The 23,345-nt window shown below is 47.8% G+C and overlaps 1 protein-coding gene across 24 annotated transcripts in view; it reads right to left on the reverse strand.

Annotated features, from left to right (window-relative positions):
• TCF4 (transcription factor 4) overlaps window positions 1–23,345 on the reverse strand; it is a 990,735-nt gene that overhangs the window by 710,957 nt on the left and 256,433 nt on the right. For all 24 annotated transcript variants that reach the window (XM_078674839.1, XM_078674835.1, XM_078674838.1 and 21 more), the window contains exon 3: window positions 17,588–17,649. In XM_078674839.1, the coding sequence (XP_078530965.1) occupies window positions 17,588–17,649 (62 nt within the window). The remainder of the gene's footprint in view (window positions 1–17,587; window positions 17,650–23,345) is intronic.

Consider the following 23,345-nt stretch of genomic DNA (forward strand, 5'->3'; position numbering starts at 1 on the left):
AACTAGCCTTGGCAGCTGCAACAGGCGTGGAAAGCGAAGAAGGAGTAATGTAGGGACCAGCAAGTTCCAAGGGACTCACCACAAGCAGGGAAGTCAGAGTAGGCCCCAAGCAAGCAGGGGAGCCCACTGAAGCAGGATAAGACCCTCCGGAGGACCAACAGGACGAAGGTGCAGAAGTTACTAGAGGCCCTCGAGCAGCTTACCAAGAAGGAAGGCCCACGGTGCAGAGGATGCAGTGAAGACACTGTACTTGGCAGGAAGAGATGCTGGAGGCTGGAGCTTCTTGTAGGCCGAAGATCTCTGGAGTGCAGAGCCACCAAGCCTTGGCAACAGCAAGTCAACGCTGTGCACAGGGGTTTGGTCCCAGCGGTTCCGATGTGGGATACTGGCCTCAAAGTTGCAGAGAGGACAGATCAGGCCTTGAGGGAGATGAAGAACCACCACCTGTGTTGCTGAGCCTTTCGGAACTCGTGGGACATAAGGTGGAGCAGACCAGTCAGCTTTGTTGCGGTGCCTGGAGATGCAGGACAGAAACTCCTTCACTCCAAGGGAGAATACTTCAGGTGGCCTTGATGCCCACAGGTCTGTTGAAGATTGTGGAAGAAGCAAAGACACAGACAACGAAGAAGACTTGCAGAACAGCTAGACCCGTATTAGCAAGAGTCCTCCTTGATGCAGTCTTGGTTCCAGACGAAGTCCAAGTGTCCAGTCGGTCAAAGAGTGACATAGCTTCAGGCTTGAGTCTTGTCCCACGACAAATATGAAGAGCCACCCACAGGTAAGCCCTTCAGTACCCTAAGGAATTGGTTGGAACGACTCACGAGTCCCTCCCAGAGGAGGGGCTGGACAGAGGGAAGGATACTCCAATATCCTCTGTCCAGTTTCGCACCAGAGTGGGAGCCAGGGGCTCCCAACATTGGTTCCAACTGGAGTACGCAAAGAGTGTAACAAATGTGCCCTTCAAAGCAGTCTGGTGGTACTGGCAAGCACCCCCACCCCAGCCCAATACACTAAGGGCCTCATGACTATGTCAGTCGGAAAGGCTCCGACCGGCCTTCGTTTCAACTGGATCCGTGACGGAAGCCTGGTTTCCGACCAACTCGGAAACATTTCCGGTCGACGGATTACGATGGTCGGAAACCATTCGGACTTTCAGACTCAGTTCTGACTCGCGTCCGAGCGGCATTCGGAGAAACAAAGTCAGTCGGAGCAGACAAGTACGGCTCTACGGACCGTGTTTCCGACCGACGCATTATGATGTTGGTTTCGGACAGCCTTTCCGAATCGGTTTCTCTGACACGGATCGGCTGTCAGAAAGCGAACTTGGGGGCCCATAGCAGGCTAGCCTTCACCTGGAGGCCTTCGGTTGGGGCCAGTGGGGGTACCCATGGTTCTCCCCTTTCTAACCATGCACAGTGTGGCAGGCAGAATGTGGTGCCTGCCACAGGGTGCAAGGTTTTTGGCACCGACCCCTTTCTTCAAAGGGAGCCTGTGTTGTCGGTCGGAACACAGGCTTTCATTGATGTCAATGGGATTCCGACCGAACAGTGTTCGGAAACATTGTCATAGGTCAGTCTCCCCTAATCGGATTCGGTCGGAAACCATTCTGAGACCGAGCACGTCGGAATACTTTCCGACCGACATCGTAATGAGGCCCCAAGACCTGTCCGGGAGGTAGTCACACCTCTCTGTGACAGGAAACCTATTGTTATACCTTACCCTGCTTGAGCTTGGCTCAGTGGCAGGAGTGCAGAATTGTGTCTGTGGTCGGCAGCAGCACTAGCTTGTTATCAGACCCTGAAACACAATAACCAGGAGTACAGAGTGTGCCCTAAGCGGGCCCCCCAGTACATGGGATCATACTTCCAACAGTGGAATCGGTGTTGGGGTAGGATTCCAACATGCTTGATACCAATCATGACTGGATTCAGTGCAGCCACTATATAGTTAGACATCTCGTAATGAGTGATGTTAACTATATGTATTAAAATTGCTGACTGCACTTGCAAAGCCTGGAGAATCACTCTGGGGTTTGTATGGGGTGTCCTGCTCATTCAGGAACACCCTCACACTTACAACCAAGCACTCTGCCTTCAGGACTGAAAGGCCTGCCATAGGGGGGACCTATAGGTTTTAAGTGCAGTGACCTCAGATATAAGAAAACATATTTGTTGTGAGTTGTGCTAGCACTAACTCACACAGGCATCAATGGCAGGCATGTAGTCACAGTTTGAGTGGTCTCTCATGTATGGCACAATACATGCTGCAGCCCATGGGAGACCCCTGGTGTACCTATGCCCCGGGTACCTTAGTACCATATACTAGGGACTCACAAGGCTACACCAGTAGCCTATTGTGGATGCACAACAGTACTTACCATGGTCAATTTAGGGAGGAAGCACAGTGACCGGGGTCCTGATCAGCAAAGTCCCAGTCAGACTAGTCAGGAAAACATACTACCAATTATAAAAAGTGGGGGAAACCATGAAAGCAGATCCTACTTTTCTACAGTAAGCAATGGGGAGAAGCACCTGGGAGAGCGCAAAGAAGTAATTGAGCAACACTGAGAGCAGTGGGAGAGAGGCACCTGAGGGTGAAAGCTCTAAAACACAAACTCTCTAATGGAGTGCTTCAAACAAGATTAAGAAGTAGTGCTTAAAAAGTAGGCAGTGAAAGCAGTGATATCAGCCAGTCAAATAGATTATAAAGAGGCAATGTTACGCGGGAGACAATTGCAAGCTTGAGAAGCTGGGACACTAACGAGAAGCTGTTAAATGAGAGTGACAAGGGAACTGAACCAATGGTGAGCAATGGGCGGGCTCCAATCCCCTCTATCTTCTTGGTAAGCCACAATATACCTGGCAGCAGACAAATAAACCTCGACCAGAAAAAGTCTCAAAACAAGCGTTGGCAAAGCCAATAGTTCTCACCTATACTAGAGCTATTGGCTTTGTCAGTGTGTTGTAGCCATGTCGAACAGCAGTGCAGATGCTGTGCATCATGGCTAAAAGTTAGTTTAAAAAAGAAAAAAGAAGCACTGTGATGCAGCCAGTGTCATACCGCTCTCTTTTCTGGTAGGAAGAGACACGGGTGGAAGAGGCAATCACCAACAAGGAGAGGGGATTGGGGAGACAGGGCAAGCAATGATGGGGGGGGGCATCAGGAGGGGACATGGAAAGCAACAACTGGCGAGGGGGTGAAGGGGATTGGGTGAAGCAACAAAACGGTTGGGAGGAGAACGGGCCAAGCAATAACAGTGGAGGCCGGGGGAACATGAGAACAGATCAAGCAACAATATGGAAGGGAGTAAAGGGACAGCACAAGGAACAATGAGCAAACTACGCAAAAGGGGGTCTGGGGAAGAAACTACATGGAGGGGTACAGGAGAAGTGGTGGAGACTGCCTGCAAACACATGCTGTTAGTGAGTGCTGAAAGTAGAGACAGGCCAAGGCCAGAAAGCGTGAGCAGCAGAAGGATGCTCACAAATAAAGGAAGCAGTACGTGGACCATGATTCAGGTACCCCCATGTACAATTTTAATAGTGGGTTCACTTGCGCAGTTTTTTTTATTGCAAGGCAATATATTCCATAATCTAAGAACCTAATCCTAAATTGTGTTTACTAGCTATATATGTATCAAGCAAACATTGAAATGTAATTTCCTCTGATTTTTTTCAGCTTTCTGGGCATGTAGTACAATGCTTGGGTCAAGCTATAGAAAACACTGTGCCAGGTACAGCTATTTCTGTATTTTCCATAGCCATTATGATGAGAGGTTGATCAGCATGGTAACCTATGGCGGGATAAAACATCTTCGAAAGCAGCAGAAGGAGCACTGTCTCCATAGTTCCTCCTGTAGGTTGTCCCACATTGAGTGGCACAATACAATTATAGGTTCCTTGCCCTCTAATATTAGGAAAGGGATATAAACAAGCAAGTTATAGCCTTCTTTTAGTCTACCACCTCCAGATATATAAATCTCAAGGTATTGAAATGAGGACATCAAACGTTCGAAGGGTAAATGTATGGCAAAGTGAAGGCTAAACTTAAGAAAAAGATTTAGCTTAAGAGACGAGCGGTACTTCCGGCCACCTACCGTAAATAAAGTAAAGAAAGGATATTAAGAGTAAGGTTAATCAAAGCAAGAACTGTGAGAGAGAATCATTTGTAATTAAATAAAAGGTAATTCTGAGTTTACCTTGGAATTTCAGATGTAAAAACTCTATGATGTTTCAAAAATGAATATAAAACATAAAGGACTTAGACAAATCACTCTAAAACGAATCACCTATGACGAATCTCAGAGTGATTAATTATCCCAATATATATATATATATATATATATATATATATATATATATATATATATCCAACACAATCTCACACGCTGCTTCTGCGACGCAAGCCAGGCCACACCAGCAATTCTCTTCAAGTTGCTTTTAATACAAAGATTTTTTCAGGCATAACGCGTTTCGAGTCCCATGACTCTTTGTCAAATGCCGATTGCTTTTGCAACAGTGGGTTCGTTCCAGATTTAAAAAACGTAACTTCCTAAACAATGAAAAGGGACCAAGTCCAAAATTCTGCCAGATTTAAGGGGACAGTTAAGTCATCACTCTTCAACGGTTTTCAGCAATTATAATTCATCCCAACAGCAGAGGTGTGTTCAAGTGATTGTTTTTGGGTTAATAGTAACCCCAAAATTGTTCGTTTTCAAAGTTTTCTCTGCTGTCATGTCTCGTTGGTATCTCATTCACTTGTATAGGACAACAGTTCCCAGAGTGCCCTTTACCTGTCCTCCGTCTCTTTTTCTGGAATTCAGTGTCGATGATGGCAAAACCCCACTTTTCACAGCGTGTGCGAGTCACGCATTTACAGGGAAAGTTCCAAATCTTGGCCACAGTGTGCAGGTACGGATATATAGATATATATATATATATATATATATATATATATATATATATATAGATATATATATATATATATATCTATATATCTATATATATATATATAGATAGATATATATATAGATATATATAAATATATATATGAAATCTTTCAGTCCTTTTTTACTGGCCGTTGGAGCTAGTTATCTCCAAAATATATAGACCGAGGAAGCTAGAAGAAGCAACAGCTGATTCACAGTCCAGAGCTTTTTCTTATCAGGTAAGAATTGGGCTGCCATGCACATGCCAATGATGCCATCATAGAACCAAGTTCTTCAGAGCCTGTTCTAACAAGCCTTTCAATCTAAGTGTTCCCAAGAAACATTCTCACCTGCCCCTCTCTGATTCTTAGTCTTGGACTGGCCATCTGGAGGCATTAGTTTCCAAGCCATTTTACAGTTCCGCTGGCATATGCGTTTGAATTGGCATTAGGGGCTTTGTGGTGTCTTTGAGGATGTGTAGTCTTAAAGACCGGAATCAATGCTAGGAAAGCAAACCAAGATGAACCTAGTGGCCCTAAATCCTATGTGGCCTCTGATCAGTTAGGTGACCTTTAACATCACACTTACCACTCCACGTTGTTGATCCTTGTTTGATTAAATGGCCATCTACACCTCCAAGACCATACTGTTAAATATGGTAAATCAAGTTTCATTGTTTCACCTCCTTCTTGGTTAAAACCAAATGGCAGATTTTTTTTGTAACACATAAGTTATGCATTCTACAACTTATGTGTTATAATATTGTATTCTGTCCAAACATTAGTTTGCATCCCACACAACAAAATGAAAGAGAGACAAGTATAGTATTCACATTTGTTAGATGATTACAAATGATTCCTTTGTTGTGTTTTTAACTCATGGTTACCATCTCAACATCAGAGACTTTTTTCCATTGTATTATGAATTTGGCATTGAATTGGTCTGTTTTTCACACTTGCTGAATTTGGGCACGTTTGAGCATAATTGGGGCATATTTTTCTAGAATTCCTATTTAATTTTGAGTTCGTATGTATAGGTTTGATAATGTTCACTGTTACGCTTGTATGGGTTACCGTGGGACATTAGGATTTTGTTGATTTCTTTTCAGTGAAAACGGCGCACCATGGGAGTCACGTGATGTCCACTGATTACAGGGTTGTGAAATTGCGGTTTTGTCCGGTTTGACCGACGGGACGTTTGCCGTGGTCACGTAATGGCGAACACATTCTGTGTACTGTGGGCTTCATGGATGTTAAAAGTTAGGCTGAAAACCGTCAACATTATCGGCGCCCTCTTGCTCTCCTTAAACCTTTTGTGCGCGTAAAACAGCCGCCATTTTGGACACCATGGCTTCCCTGCTCTCGCCGAGAGCCAGCGCGTCTCTCTCTCTCTCTCCTAACTTCGCTGGCAACCCCCCTGCTTGCACCTGCCTTGAGTCATAAACCCCTCTTCGGCGCTGCTCTGCCCCAGGCCCTCATCCTGTTCCCAGCGCGACACCTCCCTGCTTCCCCGTCATGACCTCCGGCCCTTTTTGATGCAGACCCCTTTTTCCCCGTGTGCCCGTTTGTCTTCCCCGTTCCCAGGCCGACACCTAGCTCTGCCGATACCAATCTCTTGCCCCTCCCCATACAATAGGAAGCTTCCCTCCTCAAAGGACCCCCGAGATGATCAAAGCCCCCCCCATCCCACGAGATCCGATCGAAACCCGCACACTCCGTGAATCGGCGGAATACCCAGCTGCGCGATGATCATCACCTGTTGTGAACGGGGCGGGGACTTCCACTGTAGCCTTGCATGGGAACGGGCTGGGAAGGGGGGATTCTGAGGATGTCTTTCCGTACATCAAAGTATCAACGAGAATGTGTTACATGTAATAAAGAGATAAACTTGTGTATAAGAGGCCAGGCCTCCGGGATGCAGTTAGAGCACCTCAGAACGATACCTTCTGTCCGTTTTCGTTGTGTTCTCCTCCGGAGCGAATAAAAACCTTGTTTCCTGCCTTCCAGTCTCCAGCGCCTGCCTCTTCAATAGTTTAACTTCTTTGTGGGTTCAAGAGGCGACATCGCCGGGCAATAATTAAGGATCTTATATTCTGGTTGGTAGTGCCCCCCAGTTTGTATTTTTCCACAATTGGCGCCCAACGTGGGGCCCATCAGCGACCCATGGATCCAGTGGGAGAGGTCCTGACGACAAAGTGAACGACTGCAACGATCGGGAACGCGTCTGTCCGATAGACCCTCGTCTGACAGCCGATCATCCGAACTTCACTGGTTCCGAACAGACCTCTCTCGAGTGATCTACGGTCCTGACTGGGAACCATCAGGAGTGCCGCGAGGATAACGAAGAAGAGAGGACGATCGGGCGCTGGATTCGGAAGTCAGGAAACTGTCCATGCGGTCCGGGTAAGGTCGTGTTACCACGACAAATTGCGAAAAAATTGCTTGATTGCTTGTTTGTTAAATACTAGTATTGCTCTTTTTGTTTATTTGGAGATTCACTGTCTGCAAACGGAGAAACAACAGGCTCTCTCTTTGCAAGCAGTGGAGGATAGGTAGGGCAGACAACCGTGCTTATTTTTCTCCCCCACTCAATAATCACCTGAAACTGAACTGTTGTTCACAAACTATTGTTTCCTGGAGATTCCCTGTCTGCAAACAGGGAAGAGACCACCCTTTTTGCAGATAGTGAAAAGGGTAGGTAACGCAGATCTTTGCGGACCTACTCATTCTCCCCATTGTTATTTATCGGTCTTTTGTTATCTTGATCTATGAGGGATTCACTGTCTGCAAACGGAGAAACAAAGGTCTCTCTCTTTGCAAGCAGTGGAGGATAGGTAGGGTAGCAGCCGTGCTTATTTTTTTCTCCCCCACCCTATAATTGCTTGAAACTGAACTGTTGTTCGCAAAATTATTGTTTCCTGGAGATTCCCTGTCTGCAAACAGGGAAGAGACCACCCTTTTTGCAGATAGTGAAAAAGGTAGGTAACGCAGATCTTTGCGGACCTACTCATTCTCCCCATTGTTATTTATTGGTCTTTGGTTATTGTGATCCATGAGGTATTCACTGCCTGCAAACAACGTAGAATAGAAATATTCTGTCTAGTCTTTGCACCTAGTGATAAGATAGGCAGTGCTGACTTTTTTTAGTCCCTCGTTACGAGCCGTCATGTCTGTCTTCTCCCCACTGATTAGTAGCCTGTTTAGCCCGGACCGCTTATTAGAGATGGACCATCCAGCCCCACTGGAAGGCACCCCTAATAAGGACATGTTCATGAAGCATGGATTGACCGCTATTGCCTATAGTAAACTATGGCATAAATATACAAAACAGGGTCAAGAAAGTCAATGGCCCCTGATAGGATCCTTCGATGATGATAAAATAAAAATGCTAGAAACTGCCCTAGGTAAAAACAAGACAACACCTACTATGCTTGATAGCTTCGGCATGTGGCGAAAAGAAACTGAACAGCGTAAAAAGAAAACTGAGAGTAGGTTGGAAAAAGAGCTGCAAAAAGCAGCCCACCTAGCTGCTCAGAAACTAAAAAAGGAGATAGAGGAAAGAGAGAAAGCTAAACAGAAACTAGAAAGGGAAACGCCAAGCCAGTGTCCGGTTAGAACCCCCTCCATGCTCTACCCTGATTTACCCTCGAAACGACAAGCCAATGAGGACCTGCTGTTAGGTCCCCCTATCATCTACATGCCCCCTCCATATGCCCCTTCTCAACCCTTGGCGCAGCACGCGCCACCCCCAGGTACAAACGAAGGTACCGCCACAGCGTCGGCCCCAATGGCCTCTGTGCCAGCCGAACCCCTTGTATTAAAACCCGCATCAACAACAACGTTAAACGAGCATGAGACTCGAGGGGCTGGCCTTGCAAGAACAAACAGGCTAGACAAAGATGAACGAGCGGGGATCGACAAAATAGCAAGGACACTGGTAGAAAGGAAGGATGATGAAGAGTACATCACAGATATGTTCAGCTCGTATACAGGGAGTCACAGACGACATTTTACCGTACGACTGTGTTATCATGTCTTGAATGCATACGAGGACCGATATCGAGACAAAGGTCCCGAGAGCCTAAGGACTCTGTACCGGAAGGTCGATATCGGGGATGAGGGCGAGTGTGATGTGTCGGACCTCCTTACGCGTACGCTTGAGGTTTTCCGCCACCTCACTGAACGAAAGCCGGGAGCTAAATCCGCGGCCCCCGTAGTGACCGAACCACCAACCGAGCAATCTAACACCATGATGCCGATACGTGAGGCTGCCCCTTACTGGGTTCCCCCTCGAGGTACAGGGACTCACGATGATGCAAACAACCAAGATGCAAAGGGAAGGGTAGTATACAACTGGGTCTACCAGCCATGGGACCGGCAAGAGATACTGACATTCCGGAAATCTCTACCCGACCTACGTAAAAACCCCACTGCCTTCTATACTGAATTGGGTACAGCCCTGGGTTCAACTATCATGACCCTGGCTGACATCGACTTGTTCTTCGGGTTATGTCTACCAGCTGATGTGTGGAAGCAAATCCGGAAAGTCGACCACCTTGAGCTGTTCGGACATACCTGGTCACAACTCGATGACTTGGACAAACAACGGGGACCAGGACAAAAGCCGTTGAAATCCATTCTAGACCTCCCAGATAAAATTGTAGAGAAATTAAAAACCCTAATCCCAGAAAAGAAAGTGGACTGGTCGATAGTAACAGCCTGTCGCCAAAAACCCCAGGAGGATGTATCGGAATACTTCTCCCGGTTTGAAACGGTGTTCTCCGATTACAGCGGCCAGGACATGACCACTGCAACCGGACACCATCTGTTTGTCCAGAATTATGTTAAGGGCCTATCATTGGACATCTCCCAGAAACTACAGGCCAGCGAGAGTAGTTGGGCAGCCTCCAAACCTACAGCGATTCTCCAAATGGCCCAATATTATGAGCATCAGAAAAATGAAAACGATAGGGCGACAGAGAAAAAGAAGAAAGACTTAAAAGAGAGGGTGATGATTGCCAAACTGCAAGGGGTGACTATAGGACGAGACCAATACCGGGGAAACTACCAGACAAACGTCCCTAAGACTGCATTTCCCCAGGACCGCACTCTGACTCCCTACAGTGGACGCACAGACCTTAGAGATGACCAGTGCGCTTTCTGCAAAGGGACTGGCCATTGGAAATCCCAGTGCCCAGTTCTCCTGGAAATGATCAGGAACAGAGACCCCAGGGATGTAGCAAACGGACCGAGACCTAAGGGACCACAACGAGGGCCCCCAAATGACGCGACTAATGACAGATCAAGCAGACCGAATACGTTCGATCGACCCAGACAGAACCAATATCAACAATCTGACTATGACGACACTCACACCATTGCATAGGACAGCCAAGGGCGAGGGAGGGATCCAGTCGAGCTCTATGTTGACCAGCAGGGCCCTTATGTCACTGCTAAGGTCCTGGGTACCAAGTCTCCATTTCTGGTAGACACTGGCGCAACACGTAGTGCGTTATCTAAACGACTGATTCCAAGGGCACCCTTGTCTGGCTCACTCATAACATCGACAGGTTTCGATGGAACGCCCTCCACCAACCCTTTGTCTGCCCCGATTCTCTTTGACGTAGAAAACAACACCACCGACACCACGTTCTTGCTTTCCTCCAATAGCCCTGACGCCATTATGGGACTTGACTTACTGAAACACTTCCGAGCGACGATTAGGTGTTCTCAAGATGGAGTTCGAGTGTTTCTTTACGACAACCCCGTTCTGCTTAAACATTGTTCCCCCCGACACATGTTTTCCATCACCGACGTCGACGCGTCCCTGCTTGACACCCTACCTCCGTATCTGTGGGCCAAAGCGGATTCGGACGTAGGGCGTATGTTAATTGACCCAGTGCACATTACTGTCCGACCAGACGCAACACTCCCAAAACTCCCACAATATCGGATATCGCCAGAGGGCGAGAAGGCATTGGTAATGATTATCCAGTCACTGATAGACGCAGGAGTGGTAGAGGAAGTGGTTAGCAACGTTTGCAACAGCCCTATCTTGCCCATTATCAAGAAGCAGGGAGAGGGAGATGAGAAAGCATACCGTTTCATCAACGACCTCCGAGAGATCAACAAAGTGGTGGTACCCCAGTACCCTGTGGTCTCAGACATCACCACCATCCTGACCTTGATTCCATCCACTGCCACCACCTTTTCCGTCATCGACCTCAAGAACGCATTCTTCTCCATCCCCATCCACCCAGACAGCCGATATCTCTTCGGCTTTACCCTAAAATCCCGCTCATATAGGTTTTGCTGAGCCCCTCAAGGCTACACGGAGAGCCCTAGCATCTACAGCCAGGCCCTCAAAAGGCAACTAGACCAAGTCCGGTTACCCGACGGGGTGGTGTTGGTACAATATGTCGATGACATCCTTTTGGCAGCCGACACCACCCCTCTAGCGGTTACCGCCACCATTCAACTCTTGCACTTCCTTGCGGAAAATGGCCACAAGGTCTCCAAGAAGAAGTTGCAATTCTGCCTACCCCAGGTCACTTACCTAGGCCACCTTCTGTCCAAAGATGGAAGGAAACTCACCCCTGATCGAATCCAGACCATTCTAGACACCCCTGTCCCTAAAACCCAGAAGCAGGTTCGCTCCCTATTAGGCCTCACCTCCTTCTGCCGACAATGGTTGCCAAACTTCAGCCTCGTTGTAAAACCACTGCTCTCTCTCCTAAACAAAGACGTCCCTTTCCCACTCCCTTGGACTCCTGAGTGTCAAACCTCCTTCACAGAACTACGAGATGCCCTTTGCTCAGCCCCTGTCCTGGGTACCCCTGATTACAGAAAGCCCTTCTCCCTTTACACTCACGAAAGGGAGGGGTGCGCTTTATCTGTCCTAACCCAGGCCATCGGTCCTAAGCAACGACCGTGCGCTTACTTCTCTGCCACTCTTGACCCTGTCGCCAGAGCCTTGCCTGCCTGCCTTCGAGCTGTAGCTGCTGCTGCAGTCTCTATCCGACAGAGTGAGGGGATTGTACTCTCGAATTCCCTCACGGTACTGGTACCCCATGCAGTCGACACCCTCCTGAACCAAACCAAGACGCAACATCTGACGAGTGCACGACTGACTGGATACGAACTAACCTTGCTTGCCCCCCATATCACCCTGAAAAGATGCACCACACTGAACCCAGCAACTCTGTTACCCTTGCCAGAGAACGATCCCAATGTGCACCCCGTACATGACTGCGTGACTCTTACGGACGAACAGACCAGGAGTAGGGTCGATCTCAGAGACACAGCTTTCCCTGACCCCGACGGGGAGTTGTGGGTGGACGGTTCTTGCATCAAACTCTCCGATGGTACCACTTCCGCTGCCTATGCAGTCACCACGGCTCGAACTGTAGTAGAAACAGCCCGCATCACCCAGCGATCTGCCCAGGCAGCGGAACTGATTGCTTTGACGAGAGCCTGCATCCTGGCAGCAGGAACCACGACGAACATTTACACCGACAGCCAGTATGCCTTCGGGGTGGTTCACCATTTTGGGCTCCTCTGGAGGGAGAGAGGATACTTGACCTCACACGGCACACCCATTTTGCACGGGGATTTAGTCTCCGCCTTAATCGAAGCTGTCCTCCTCCCCAACAAACTTGCCGTTATCAAATGCCAGGCACACAAGAAGGTGACAGACATTATTGGACAGGGAAATGCACTAGCCGACATCACCGCCCGAACGACAGCTGAAAATAGAACGACAACACGTATGTACGTGACCAGGTCACAAGCAGAAAACTGGACTGACGCCAAGGACACAATTAGAGACATACAAACGGCTAGCACACAACACGAATTGACCGAATGGGCACGGGTGGGATTGAAAGACGATGAAGGCTGCTGGCGGACAAAAGACACGAACAGATGGTTGCTACCTGATTCATACTTGATTCCCATATTAACCATGGCACACTCCCCTGCCCACATAGGATCAGCCCCCATGATCGAACTTGTCTCCAGGGTTTGGCACAATGACAAGATCCCAGATTCCGCCAAACGCCTGGTCCAACAATGCTTAATATGCCTGCAACACAACCCCGGGAAGGGAACTGTAGTACCCCGGGGGGGATTTGGGGTCCCAAACCACCCATTTGAAGTCCTGCAGATGGACTACATCCAGCTGGACAGATGCCAAGGCCTGAAATATGTACTTGTCGTGGTGTGCGCATTTAGCAAATGGGTGGAAGCATATCCAACCCGTGACAACACCGCTATGGCCACTGCAAAGGTCCTGTTAAAGGAGTTTTTCCCCCGTTATGGCCTCTGTCGTGTTTTATGGAGTGATAATGGCCCCCACTTTGTAGCCAACGTTATCCAGCTCATCCTAAATGGGCTGGGTATCAAACAGAAATTCCACGCAGTCTTCCACCCTCAATCTGCTGGGCTTGTCGAACGACACAATGCCACACTAAAGCTTAAACTGGCCAAAATAGTGGCTACGACGGGCCTGAAATGGCCAGACGCCCTCCCATTGGCATTGCTATCGATGCGCTCTACCCCCACCCGACATCACTTAACCCCTTATGAAGTTGTCTTCGGTCGACCCATGAGCGTCTGGTCTGCCCCGAAACCAACGTCCATTCATGACGTTCCGGATGTCCTAATGTCTGATTATCTGTACAAATTGACTGAAACTTTGTCTGTCCTTCATCAGCAGGTGCAGCAGGCCATCCCCGATGCTTCCAGGGGTCCGGGTCACGCCATCCAGCCGGGGGACTTCGTGCTGATCCGAAACTTTCAGCGATCAAAGAGTTTGGAACCCCGGTGGACGGGCCCCTGGCAAGTGCTGATCACCACTCGGACCGCACTTCGAGTGGAGGGGAAGAAACACTGGCTGCACGCTCATCACTGCAAAAAGGTCTCTCCAGCCCTGGCCACGACAGACACCGTCAACACCCAAGAAGAGCTCCTGAACCAGGACCGACCATCGTTGAACTGCTACCCTGATACAGAGACACTTGAACTTTCAAAACATCCTGACCCCACTGTGCCATCTCGAGAAGGGTATTTCCTGCGTCGAAAGGAGGGAGCTTCGGCTAAGTAGGCCACGGACTAGGTTAAAGGATCTCAGAACGGTGACCCAAACTACCAAGGGTTACCTGGAGAGAGGCTGAAACTAAGTCTGTGGTCCTGCCCACTACCGAGCACCTTGAAGACGAAGATGATGGAAGCGCCAGATAAGAAGATGATGGAAGCGCCAAACAAGAAGCCGACTGAGACAACAGGAAATACCCACTACAGAAATCTGAGAACAGACAGACTCCATAGCTCAAAGACAATTGCACTCTTCATCGTAATCCTCCTCTGTTTTCTCCTCATGACTACGCTCTGGATTATGGAAGAACACGCACCTGCTCACGAAACATTCCTAACCACTGCTCAGCCTACCACCATGAAGGAACATTATCTAATTTCGCTCTCTCCTCAACTAAGAGAGAGGCGAAAGGAGTTTTGGAACAACTCTTTCGTGCAGCTACTTCACCAGCACAATCTTGCCACCAACGCCACCAACTGCTGGATCTGTGGGTTGCTACCCCATGCCACTGGACATTCAATACCATTCATCCCTTCACCCTTCTCCGTCCACGGCTCCTGCCTTGCCTGGCTGATCCTCCTGCAAGAGAGCTATACGGGAAATGCCACCTCCAGCAGAGCTGCAGCACATTCTTCTCATGGGGCCGGGCGAAACAAGACAAAGACACACTTCTGCCCGCTGAACCCCAGCGACTCAATCCAAATGGACATTCCGGCCAAAGAACGAATCGAAATGCAGGTGTTCAACAATCCAACCAGACCCACCTTCTCCTATCTGCGGAAACGAACGGCTGCCACTCTGACTGTGGCCCTGACGGTCATCAACGTCACAGGCCACATGTGTGTAGAAGGACTTGGGACACAGCTGGTGGGTCACAGCGCTTGCCGCTTTACCAGAACTTTGGACTCCACGGATCCACCTTCCTTTGTGTCATCCCCAAACATGTATTTCATCTGTGGCACGAAGGCCTACACCTGGCTCCCCAAAGGCTGGGGGGGCACTTGCTACATCTCCTTCGTCCTTCCTCCAACTTATGTGGCCCCAGCGAATCACCACAGACAAAAACGAGCCAAAGACGTTGAGCAAGCCGACTCAACAGGGGCACAGTTCCTCGATGCTATGAAAGGACTCGTCCCCCTCTGGGGCCCGATGGCAAACAGCCGTGCCATCCGACATTTGACTCAGGCAGTCGAGACAACCATGAACATCACAGCGGGCATCTTTGCCAACAACACTGCCGAGCTCCAAGCGGTCCGTTTGGTGGCTCTTCAGAACCGCCTCGTTCTAGATGTGGTTCTGGCGGACCGTGGAGGAGCATGCCGCATTATTGGGGCCAGCTGTTGTACATACATACCGGACAACTCACCCTCAGTGTACAAAGCCATCGAACATCTTCACAGACTCTCTTCGGAAGTTCACCAAGAGCAAGAAGAATGGTCGCTTGGTGGTTGGTTCTGGGACACCGTCAAAAGCTGGGGCTGGAGACTGCTCACCATTATCCTGATTCCCGTAGTTGTAATATGTGGCCTATGCTTAGGAATTCAATGTTTGCCACCTATGTGTTCTTTATGTGCGAGTTGTATTTTTCCCAAAACTGTGGACATTGGAAGCGAACATGTGAGGGCATTATATGATACCGAAGTTAGGAATTTGATGAAAATTGACATTGAGTAAGCAAGTTGGCTAGATATGTTGAAAAGGGAGGACTGTTAAAAGTTAGGCTGAAAACCGTCAACATTATCGGCGCCCTCTTGCTCTCCTTAAACCTTTTGTGCGCGTAAAACAGCCGCCATTTTGGACACCATGGCTTCCCTGCTCTCGCCGAGAGCCAGCGCGTCTCTCTCTCTCTCTCCTAACTTCGCTGGCAACCCCCCTGCTTGCACCTGCCTTGAGTCATAAACCCCTCTTCGGCGCTGCTCTGCCCCAGGCCCTCATCCTGTTCCCAGCGCGACACCTCCCTGCTTCCCCGTCATGACCTCCGGCCCTTTTTGATGCAGACCCCTTTTTCCCCGTGTGCCCGTTTGTCTTCCCCGTTCCCAGGCCGACACCTAGCTCTGCCGATACCAATCTCTTGCCCCTCCCCATACACTAGGAAGCTTCCCTCCTCAAAGGACCCCCGAGATGATCAAAGCCCCCCCCATCCCACGAGATCCGATCGAAACCCGCACACTCCGTGAATCGGCGGAATACCCAGCTGCGCGATGATCATCACCTGTTGTGAACGGGGCGGGGACTTCCACTGTAGCCTTGCATGGGAACGGGCTGGGAAGGGGGGATTCTGAGGATGTCTTTCCGTACATCAAAGTATCAACGAGAATGTGTTACATGTAATAAAGAGATAAACTTGTGTATAAGAGGCCAGGCCTCCGGGATGCAGTTAGAGCACCTCAGAACGATACCTTCTGTCCGTTTTCGTTGTGTTCTCCTCCGGAGCGAATAAAAACCTTGTTTCCTGCCTTCCAGTCTCCAGCGCCTGCCTCTTCAATAGTTTAACTTCTTTGTGGGTTCAAGAGGCGACATCGCCGGGCAATAATTAAGGATCTTATATTCTGGTTGGTAGTGCCCCCCAGTTTGTATTTTTCCACATGGACAGCATGACTGGAGCGCAAGCAGTTTCAACGGCTATTTTAATCATTTAGCATTGTTATTTTTAGGCAGCATGGAAGGAGGCAAATCTCTGGTATCAGGGTCACTGGGATTCATGTTTTTTCGCTGATGTTTTAGGAGTTAATTTGGGGGTTTGATCGTTGAGGGGTTACGCAGGGGGCACAGGATGAGATCATAGTTTTAAATAATACGTTTTAAATAATAGGTTTTCATATCGTAGGTTTAGGGACCGTTCGATAGTCATAATATGTTTGGGGGAGCACATTACAATGGAAATGCTTTTCTAGATATCATGTTAATAATGTGGTACACAACAGTCATCTGATGAGATGTATAATAATTCTATTGATACGTTCTGAAATGGTACCTTAAAGAAACGTTTATATTGCAGTTTACCCTGAAGAAGGGAGCTTTCCCGAAATGCATTGGGTCTCATGATTAGGGAGGACATTTACATTGCAATCGGCATTATGGAATCATAAAATACAATTTTGGAAGACCTGAAGACTACTTACTGGCTTAACTGGATTGCTTTTCGATAAATATGGATGAAATTGGAGACATTAATGAGATTGTTAAAAACATATTCGCCCAAAAGACCCATAGCAGGCTGTACACCCTGAACTGGTGTACTGTTCACGCACTGGTGTTGTATATCTATTAGAATTTCATTTTTCCCCATAAAATCATCGCTCACCTACTCACACCTTCCTAAACTATTTACAAATGATTTTTCTAACATCCTATGAAGACTGGCCTGGCTTACATACAAAGCCTACCAGAATTTGTCAGCGGCATTTAAGAGCTAAAAAAACTAACATTCTGTACATACCCCAGAATATTAACCGTAGAAACTTAAATACCAGATCATAGTGAAGAGGGCATTGGCTAAATACTTTCAAATATATATTTCTTCGATGCAAAACTGGTATAAAAACCAATGGGAAAAAAATGACTTACCCTGGAGGGACTCGGATGCGTTCCATTCCCCCATGACCCTGAGCTAGTTCTGTCTTCTACATCTAAGGAAGAAATAGAGTTTTTCAGCATTTTCTGTACAATTTCTACTAAACGAATATGCAACAACTAAATGCAAACCTCAAGTTAATCTACTGCTGACTTTTAATTAAGAATCGGACACTGGGCTACATAAATGACAGCAACATTTGACCTACCTGCTTAAATTATCTCATTTAAATTCAGAGAACACAATAACTGGATTTTAAAAAGCCATAAGGAGGAACACCAGATTAATGTTGATCAACAAGTGTTCCATGCACTAACTAAATGTAAGCGGTTCCTTGCAGAAAAATATAAAATCGCACCCCAACTAGACTATATAGCTAGGGGGGGAAAGTGTTTTTTAAGTCAGGAATAAAATGTTCTGTCTCACTTAGGCAGCATAACGAACGTAGGTGTTTAAATAGGCTGTTATCACAATGAGTGAATTCAAAATGTTAAATCATACAACCAAATTAATTTCTCCTATATGACCGTGTTTTAAAAACATTTTTTTAAACATCTGGTTGGCCACATTTATGATACACAAATAATTGATAACAAACTTTATGGAGAGCTTGAGCTACCACACATTAAAACTGTAATGCATGAGGAAATGACCAAAGAACCACACACTCTAACAAGGGCTAAGATAGGGACCAGCCACATACAGTGCAAGCTCAACCTTTACTCAACAATAAACAAGAGGTAAGTTAAAATTCACATTTCAAGAAGAAGCATTCTGCATCTCTGTGCTGAAAATGGAAAAAAAAATATTCAGAGATCGCATAAATTGATGGTCAAAGTGTGGCAGCAGAAAGGGGGTGACCTTGTGATGGCCGGATAGAGATATTTGTGTGCCAAGCAATTTAATAATAACAGAAAGACACCGGGTGATTAATGCACTTGATAGAGAGGGCTGTTTTTGACTTATGTTGCCACCTAATAATAATAATAATAATAATAATTAGTGGGCATTTATTCAGCATGCGGCTACCTCAGACTGTGGTATCCCGGCGCTAGCAGCGGATTCGACAGTGAGAGATGGGGGTCTTAAGGTCGGCTGAAAAGCCAAGTTTTCAGTGCCCTCTTAAATGCTTATTCGGTCTCAGACTTGCGAAGGTGTTCTGGCATAGAGTTCTAAAGTGACGCCGTTCGCACTGAGAAAGCTCAGCCGCCAATCCTGGCTTTAGAAAAGCCAGGAGTCCGGATTACAGTATTTCTCGGAACGGTGGTATAATCAATAAGGTATAGGCGCCAATGGGGTTATTTCACTTAAATATATATGGTTTTTTATCAAAGTAGTGACGGTGCTGTAGGGTTGAGAGAACCACCTGCCTCCCTAGAATTTGAGGCCTAAATAACAAGAAAACATGATAAGCATTCCCCAGCACACGTGATATCTAGTGATAACAGTTTCAGATGTTATTCACATATAATCCAGAACACGAAAAATAGGTTAGTCGTTTCTTTCGTCATTTATTCTTTCTTCAAGCCTTTTAATAAGTTAACTGTTCCCAAGCCAACACGTGTTTTGTCGCCTCAGTATGGTTGTACATGCGACTTGTTCATGGCTAGGTAAAAAAATATAAGGTCTTCCATTACTAATTATCTACATCCATTTGTTCACAACACAAATGTGACCACAGGGATATTCCAAGTGACTGTGTTCAATCTGTATATCAGCAGATTCATTATTTGTGCCTGTTCTTGCAGAGAAGTACCTAGGCCATCCCCATGCTCTCAATTCTCCTGTGCGAGATTTCCCAGTTATCTCGCGGAATAACCGCAAGCCCGCCCCCAACTTGTTGCCAGTGACGATGCGATAACCCTCAGGTCTCACCAGCAGTATGTCGAGATTAGTGCTCGCTTTTAGCCAGATTTGGGTTAAGAACATAAGGTCCCAGTTATCAGACTCAAGTGCGAATCATACATAATCCGCGTTTTTGGGGAGAGATGGAGTAGTTTCTGTCCTGTAACTCCAGTTCTGTAGTAGGGGTATCTCTGTTATAGTCATAATCTAGTTCTTTAAGAGAATAGTCCCGCCGATGTGTGTGGACTTATCTGACAGGCCCTAATGTTGAAACTGGTGTGTTGAAAGTTGGGCTAAAACCGTCAACATTATCGGCGCCCTCTTGCTCTCCCTAAACCTTTTGTGCGCGTAAAACAGCCGCCATTTTGGGCACCATGGCTTCCCTGCTCTCGCCGAGAGCCAGCGCGCCTCTCTCTCCCTCCTAGCTTCGCTGGCAACCCCCTGCTTGCACCTGCTGCGAATCATAAAACCCCTCTTCGGCGCTGCTCTGCCCCAGGCCCTCATCCTGTTCCCAGCGCGACACCTCCCTTCTTCCCATTTATGATCCCCGGCCCTTTGATGCAAACCCCTTTTCCCCGTGTGCCCGTCTGTCTTCCCCGTTCCCAGACCGACACCCAGCTCTGCCGATACCAATCCCTTGCCCCTCCCCGTACAATAGAAAGCTTCCCTCCTCAAAGGACCCCCGAGATGATCAAAGCCCCCCCCAACCCACGAGATCCGATCGAACCCCACACACTCCGTGAATCGGCGGAATATCCAACTGCGCGATGATCATTACCTGTTGTGAACGGGGCGGGGACTTCCACTGTAACCTTGCGTGGGAACGGGCTGGGAAAGGGGGGATTCTGAGGATGTCTTTCCGTACATCAAAGTATCAACGAGAATGTGTTACATGCAATAAACAGATAAACGTGTGTATAAGAGGCCAGGCCTCAGGGATGCAGTGAGAGCACCTCAGAACGATACCTTCTGTCCGTTTCGTTGTGTTCTCCTCCGGAGAGAATAAAAACCTTGTTTCCTGCCTTCCAGTCTCCAGCGCCTGCCTCTTCAGTAGTTTAACTTCTTTGTGGGTTCAAGAGGCGACACCGCCGGGCAATACTTAAGGATCTTATATTCTGGTTGGTAGTGCCCCCCATTTAGTTTCTACAATTGGCGTCCCAAGCGTGGGGCCCATCAGCGACCCATGGATCCAGTGGGAGAGGTCCTGACGACAAAGTGAACGACTGCAACGATCGGGAACGCGTCTGTCCGATAGACCCTCGTCTGACAGCCGATCATCCGAACTTCACTGGTTCCGAACAGACCTCTCTCGAGTGATCTACGGTCCTGACTGGGAACCATCAGGAGTGCCGCGAGGATAACGAAGAAGAGAGGACGATCGGGCGCTGGATTCGGAAGACAGGAAACTGTCCATGCGGTCCGGGTAAGGTCGTGTCACCACGACAAGTTGCGAAAAAATTGCTTGATTGCTTGTTTGTTAAAAAATACTAGTATTGCTCTTTTTATTTATTTGGAGATTCACTGTCTGCAAACGGAGAAACAACAGGCTCTCTCTTTGCAAGCAGTGGAGGATAGGTAGGGCGGCAGCCGTGCTTATTTTTCTCCCCCACTCAATAATCACTTGAAACTGAACTGTTGTTCCCAAAACTATTGTTTCCTGGAGATTCCCTGTCTGCAAACAGGGAAGAGACCACCCTTTTTGCAGATAGTGAAAAGGGTAGGTAACGCAGATCTTTGCGGACCTACTCATTCTCCCCATTGTTATTTATTGGTCTTTTTGTTATTTTGATCTATGAGGGATTCACTGTCTGCAAACGGAGAAACAACGGGCTCTCTCTTTGCAAGCAGTGGAGGATAGGTAGGGCAGAAGCCGTGCTTATTTTTTCTCCCCCACTCAATAATCACTTGAAACTGAACTGTTGTTCGCAAACTATTGTTTCCTGGAGATTCCCTGTCTGCAAACAGGGAAGAGACCACCCTTTTTGCAGATAGTGAAAAAGGTAGGTAACGCAGATCTTTGCGGACCTACTCATTCTCCCCATTGTTATTTATTGGTCTTTTGTTATCTTGATCCATGAGGTATTCACTGCCTGCAAACAACGTAGAATAGAAATATTCTGTCCAGTCTTTGCACCTAGTGATAAGATAGGCAGTGCTGACTTTTTAGTCCCTCGTTACGAGCCGTCATGTCTGTCTTCTCCCCACTGATTAGTAGCCTGTTTAGCCCGGACCGCCTATTAGAGATGGACCATCCAGCCCCACTGGAAGGCACCCCTAATAAGGACATGTTCATGAAGCATGGATTGACCGCTATAGCCTATAGTAAACTATGGCATAAATATACAAAAAAGGGTCAAGAAAGTCAATGGCCCCTGATAGGATCCTTCGATGATGATAAAATAAAAACGCTAGAAACTGCCCTGGGTAAAAACAAGACAACACCTACTATGCTTGACAGCTTCGGCATGTGGCGAAAAGAAACTGAACAACGTAAAAAGAAAACTGAGAGTAGGTTGGAAAAAGAGCTGCAAAAAGCAGCCCACCTAGCTGCTCAGAGACTAAAAAAGGAGATAAAAGAAAGAGAGAAAGCTAAACAGAAACTAGAAATGGAAACGCCAAGCCAGTGTCCGGTTAGAACCCCCTCCATGCTCTACCCTGATTTACCCTCGAAACGACAAGCCAATGAGGACCTGCTGTTAGGTCCTCCCATCATCTACATGCCCCCTCCATATGCCCCTTCTCAACCCTTGGCGCAGCACGCGCCACCCCCAGGTACAAACGAAGGTACCGCCACAGCGTCGGCCCCAATGGCCTCTGTGCCAGCCGAACCCCTTGTATTAAAACCCGCACCAACAACAACGTTAGACGACCATGAGACTCGAAGGGCTGGCCCTGCAAGAACAAACAGGCTAGACAAAGATGAGCGAGCGGGGATCGACAAAATAGCAAGGACACTGGTAGAAAGGAAGGATGATGAAGAGTACATCACAGATATGTCCAGCTCGTATATAGGGAGTCACAGACGACACTTTACCGTACGACTGTGTTATCATGTCTTGAATGCATACGAGGACCGATATCGAGACAAAGGTCCCGAGAGTCTAAGGACTCTGTACCGGAAGGTCGATATCGGGGATGAGGGCGAGTGTGATGTGTCGGACCTCCTTACGCGTACGCTTGAGGTTTTCCGCCACCTCACTGAACGAAAACCGGGAGCTAAATCCGCAGCCCCCGTAGTGACTGAACCACCAACCGAGCAATCTAACACCATGATGCCGATACGTGAGGCTGCCCCTTACTGGGTTCCTCCTCGGGGTACAGGGACTCACGATGATGCAAACAACCAAGATGCGAAGGGAAGGGTAGTGTACAACTGGGTCTACCAGCCATGGGACCGGCAAGAGATACTGACATTCCGGAAATCTCTACCCGACCTACGTAAAAACCCCACTGCCTTCTATACTGAATTGGGTACAGCCCTGGGTTCAACGATCATGACCCTGGCTGACATCGACTTGTTCTTCGGGTTATGTCTACCAGCTGATGTGTGGAAGCAAATCCGGAAAGTCGACCACCTTGAGCTGTTTGGACATACCTGGTCACAACTCGATGACCTGGACAAACAACGGGGACCAGGACAAAAGCCGTTGAAATCCATTCTAGACCTCCCAGATAAAATCGTAGAGAAATTAAAAACCCTAATCCCAGAAAAGAAAGTGGATTGGTCGATAGTAACAGCCTGTCGCCAAAAACCCCAGGAGGATGTATCGGAGTACTTCTCCCGGTTCGAAACGGTGTTCTCCGATTACAGCGGCCAAGACATGACCACTGCAACCGGACACCATCTGTTCGTCCAGAATTATGTTAAGGGCCTATCATCGGAAATCTCCCAGAAACTACAAGCCA

This window comes from Lissotriton helveticus, chromosome 2_1 (genome assembly GCF_964261635.1).
Source record: "Lissotriton helveticus chromosome 2_1, aLisHel1.1, whole genome shotgun sequence".
Lineage (NCBI taxonomy): Eukaryota > Metazoa > Chordata > Amphibia > Caudata > Salamandridae > Lissotriton > Lissotriton helveticus.